Source organism: Oratosquilla oratoria, chromosome 34, assembly GCF_046742065.1.
Source record: "Oratosquilla oratoria isolate Oo_2021 chromosome 34, ASM4674206v1, whole genome shotgun sequence".
Taxonomy (NCBI): Eukaryota; Metazoa; Arthropoda; class Malacostraca; order Stomatopoda; family Squillidae; genus Oratosquilla; species Oratosquilla oratoria.
Window position 1 is genome coordinate 1074191 of NC_134810.1, and position 4924 is coordinate 1079114.

Here is a 4924-nt window from a genome sequence, read left to right on the forward strand (position 1 = left end):
CTGTTAAGATTCCGGGGACAACTGTCGGAATTATTTGACTGACATCGTCGACATTGGCGATTCTATAATTCAGATATTACAACTACGAAAATCTATCAAGGATACGTACCAGCTTCACCACAACCTAAAAGTGGGCTTGGTTCTTCGTAAACTTGAGATTAGGACGGCAGTTAGCAGTCGACTCAAATCCTGCGGTAGATAGATTAACCCCGAGGTTGAAGAATTTTATAGTCTCAGTAGCGTAGTCGGTAGAAACATAGACCTGCTACCATGCAATCCCTGGGTTCGAGTCCGGGGACAACTGTCGGGATAATTATATATATATATATATATATATATAAATATATATATACATATATATATATACATATATATACATATATATATACACATATATATACATATATATATACACATATATATATATATACATATATACATATTACATATATATATATATTATATATATATATATATATGCAAAACAATTCACTAAGCACACGTGACAACAATAGTTGCAGAAACCACTTGGAAAATAAAAGAAATTAATACCATACGTTTTCGTCTATTCATCATCTTGAATAGACGAAAACGTTCCGTATTCATTTCGTTTATTTCCCAACTGGTTTCTGCAAATATATATATATACATATATATATATATATATATATATATATATATATACATATTTATATATTTTTATATATATACGTATATATATATATATATATATATATATATATATATATATATATATTGAAGTATGGAAGACAAATGAGTGGAAGGGTGGTGAGTTAAACACAGAGAACAGTTGGAGTTTTATTCACTGACGTTTCGTCCTTACCAGGACATTCTCAAAGTACATACAGTTTCAGTTAAGTTAATAAAGGTTTATTGTATAAATATGTACAGCTATACATGCATTGATATGCAATGCGGGCAACAGCCCTCCAGTGGGGGAGTTGTTGTGCCCTAGTGGGTGGAAGGTGAGGGCGTAGGGAGGTCAGCGAGGGGGGGGGGCGCCGCCCTGAGCATCCCAAGCATTACGTACATAGGCGTGTGGCGGACAAGGAGGGCAGCTCTCGTTGCCCGACTGCTGAGGAGGCTGCCTTCTGCAGGGTGGGCGGGGGTCTGCGGCGCTGGTCGGAGGGCCTCCGTGGCCGGGCAGGACAGTAGGTAGTGCAGCAGCGGGTGGCGGCTGTGCCTACCGCAGTGATCGCACTGTTGCCCTTGGAAGCCGTCGTACAGCTCCTCCCTGGTGCAGTAGCCCAGCCTAACTCTCTGCAACAGCACGCCGTCCGCCCTGGGCTGTTGATGGAAGGCGCTCAACGTCTGATAGTCGGTGGTGGCGGCGTACCAAGCAGCTTGTCTTTTTGCTCCTTCTAACTGCCGGTGAGTCTGGTGGGCGCGGTGGGCTGCGGCACGCCTGGCTCGCGCCTTCACGTACGACAGACTAGGTGGCACGTGCCTGGTCACGTGGGGGGCGCCAGCGGCTCTTCTTGCAGCAACGTCGGCGGACTCATTGCCTCGCACGCCCACGTGGCTGGGCATCCAGTGCAGCCTTACCCGACGTCCTAGTGCGGCGAGGCTCTGCAGGCTGCCCAGGACGGCGGTGACGAGTCTTACGTTGTCGCTGGGGCATGGCTGCTGGAGGACCTGCCACGCCATCCTGGAGTCTGTGAGTAGGACCACAGTAGCCTCCTGGTGGTTCTGGGCGTGCTCCAGGGCCAGGTGGATGGCCACAAGCTCTGTCTGCAGGGTGGAGCAGTAATCCGGCGTCCTCTCGAGCAGTTCGGTCCCAGCGGTGATGGCAGCGGCGCCCGTCCTGCCACTTTCGGGGTTGACCGAGCCGTCGGTGTAGTATATGGCACCGCCCGGCTCAGACACCTGCTCCACCGCCATGTGGGTGTGATGCCGCAGCAACTCGGTGGTGGGGCTCGGTAGGTGGGCGCCGGGAGGTCGGCGTGTTGCCAGCGCCATATAATCCAGCTTATATAATCCATCCTTGCCGTGTTCCCCTCCCTCTATACTCTCATCCGTCATCTACCCTTTCATGTGACTCCAACCAGGATCCCGGAAAAAAGCCCCAGCGGAAAAAAAGCCCTACGGAAAAAAGCCCCACGGAAAAAAGCCCCATCGGAAACAAGCCCCACATAGGAAGATCCCTGGGTGGAAAGAATCCCCCACCGGAAACCCCCCCCCACCAGAAAAAAGCCCACAATTTATAAATAATAATACTTATTATTAATAACAGTAATACTAGTTTTAAATAAAACCTAGTTCACATGGCCCGGTGAGTTGGTTTCACATTCCGTGAGGTTGAGGTGGTTAATTGCATTAAAGGTGTGAAGTAGGCTTCCCTAATGGTGTGGGTATACAAGTTCCACATTCATCACAGTATCATTCATATTAGTGTGTGCTCATCTGTGTGGATATATATATATATATATATATATATATATATATATATATGTATATATATATATATATATATATATTTCAACATGGAAATTATCTAAAACAACAAAGGTGGACAGAAACTTTGTTACGATGGTTATATGTACACGAAGAAGAGTGTGAACAAAACGTCTATATGATGGGAGTGTTCACGGAGAAAAGCTATGAAATTCAGTGCAATACTGTACACGGACTTGGATATATCTATTGAAATCAAAGGTACAAAACATAGTCATAATTCTAATACTTCTAAAGTAGATACCACGAAGGCAAGAGTTCAAATGAATGAGCACGCTTCTGCCACCAGAGGAAAGCCAAGTCAGATTATTGCCGATACTGTTATTAATCTTCCTGTCGCAGCGCGTGCTGAGATTGGAAACTCAGAGTCTGTGAAACGCACGATTCGCAACCAAAAGCGCCACGCTCTTCCGAAAGATACCGCTTGTCTGCAAGATTTAAAACTGGACGATTCATGGACTATGTTTGATGGTCAGGAGTTCATGTTCTATGATAGTGGTGCTGATAGCAGTAGACGGATTATTGCCTTTCCAACTGAAGAAGGATTGCGTTATCTTGCTCGTTCCACTCAATAGTTTATGGATGGCACATTCCGGACTGCTCCGAAACTCTTTCATCAACTCTATATAATTCGTTGCCCTTTAGGGGAGTCGGCGATAACATGTGTCTACGCCTTTCTTTCTGGCAAAACTCAGAGCATATATGAAGAACTGTTCCAAGCCATTGTTGAACAGTGTGCCACACTAGGATTCAACCTTGATCCTACGACAATCACAACCGATTTCGAACTCGCGATTGTGAATGCTATCCAGACTGTATTCGAGGATCACGTTCAGTGCCACGGTTGTTTTTTTCCACTTAACGCAGAACACCTGGATGAAGATGTAGGAATTAGGTCTTGTGACACTGTACAAGACAGACGAAGAAAGTAGATTATTTTGTTCTATGTTAGATGCCTTGGCTTTTCTGCCATGTGACAGAGTTTCGGAGTGGATGGAATTTTTAAGAACTGTTATTCCGGAGCGACTCAGTTGTCTGGTAGATTATTTCGATGCGACCTACGTGTCTGGAGGATATCGTCGTATCCAGATGCCTGCCGAACGCCCAGGTGATGTGCTACCGCCGCTTCGTATGCGCCGAACGCCACCCCTTTTTCCACCCGAACTTTGGAACGTACACGAAGTAACCTTGTCTGGCGGGCATCGTACGAACAACCATTGTGAGGCGTGGAATCAAGCCTTCACACAGATGATGGCCACGAGCATCCTTCCGTGTGGATCGCGATCGAGGCTCTACGAAAAGACCAAGCCCTTGTTGCAACGACACTGTTGGAAAATGCCCGAGGCCAACCACCGCAAAAGCGCCAGAGGAGACATACAAAAGACCTTCAGAAAAGGCTTTCCACTCTCTGCAAAGACTTCGAAGCAGGCCAGAAAGACATTGAAGCGTTTCTTAAAGGCTGTGCCCACTGCGTCCGCTTTTAATTCGATTTAGATTTATTTAAAGTAGTGCTAACTTTCAAATGTGCAATTTCATAACTTAGTGCTGACTTTGTATTTTTCTATACTAAAAATCTGCTATTCATAATATCTAGTATATGGTAGTATTTTCATTTGATATCATGTAAACTGGTGCTGACTTTGTATTATTTTATACTTAATATTTTTATGCTTTATACTGCATAGCTAGCCTCAATTATATCATTGATTTTCTATTGTCATGTATTATTTGTGTTAAATTGAAGTAGTTTCCGATTGTTTTATTAATATTTAGTATATTGTATTATTTTCATATAGTGTCAAGTAAACTTATCTTTTAAGCAATAAACACATAGTTTTATCTTTAAATTGTTATCTTGTTTTCCTAAATTGGGGCTTTCCTAGAATTTTTTTTTTTTCCGCCTGGGTATTTTCAAGGTGGGTCTTTTTTCCGTCAGAGAATTTCTTAAGTGTTTTTTTTTCCCGGTGGGGCTTTTTTTCTAGGCATTTTTTTTTCCGGTGGGGCTTTCTTCCGAACCCCCTCCGACCATGTCACTTCTCCCTCCGTTCTCAATTGTCCTTTTTACCTCCTTGATAATCAGAGTACCTACCGCTCCTGCAAACTTTATAAACCCTTCCCTATTGTTGATGCAGGGGTGGGAAGTAATGTAGGCTGCCTCCACTATTTTTCTTTTCTTTTTCTCTAGACCTTTGTGGAGCACCTCTATCTTGTTCCAATCTGGAAGATGACCACATTGGTCTAAATGAACTACTAGCGAGTTGGAGGTTCTGTGAGCTCTGACGTCATTTTTGTGCTCATATGTCCGTAGCTCCACTGATCTTCCCGTCTCTCCATAATATCCTAACGGACAACCACCACATGGTATATTGTAAATTTCGCCCTTCAGTATATCCTTTTCTGATTTATTTCTATTCTTGACAACTTCTCCTAATTTTGTACCCGTGGAGAA

The 4924-nt window shown here is 43.8% G+C and overlaps 1 protein-coding gene across 1 annotated transcript; it reads right to left on the minus strand.

The window, feature by feature from the left end:
* Nucleotides 1-972: 972 nt before the first annotated feature.
* Nucleotides 973-1980, minus strand: LOC143018103 (uncharacterized). The gene has a single exon (XM_076173223.1). The coding sequence runs from the start codon at nucleotides 1978-1980 to the stop codon at nucleotides 973-975; it is 1008 nt and encodes a 335-aa protein (XP_076029338.1).
* Between the last annotated feature and the right edge of the window lie 2944 nt (nucleotides 1981-4924).

Coding starts and splice junctions, on each gene's coding strand:
- LOC143018103 (XM_076173223.1), bottom strand. CDS start 1,980: ATGGCGCTGGCAACACGCCGACCTCCCGGCGCCCACCTACCGAGCCCC.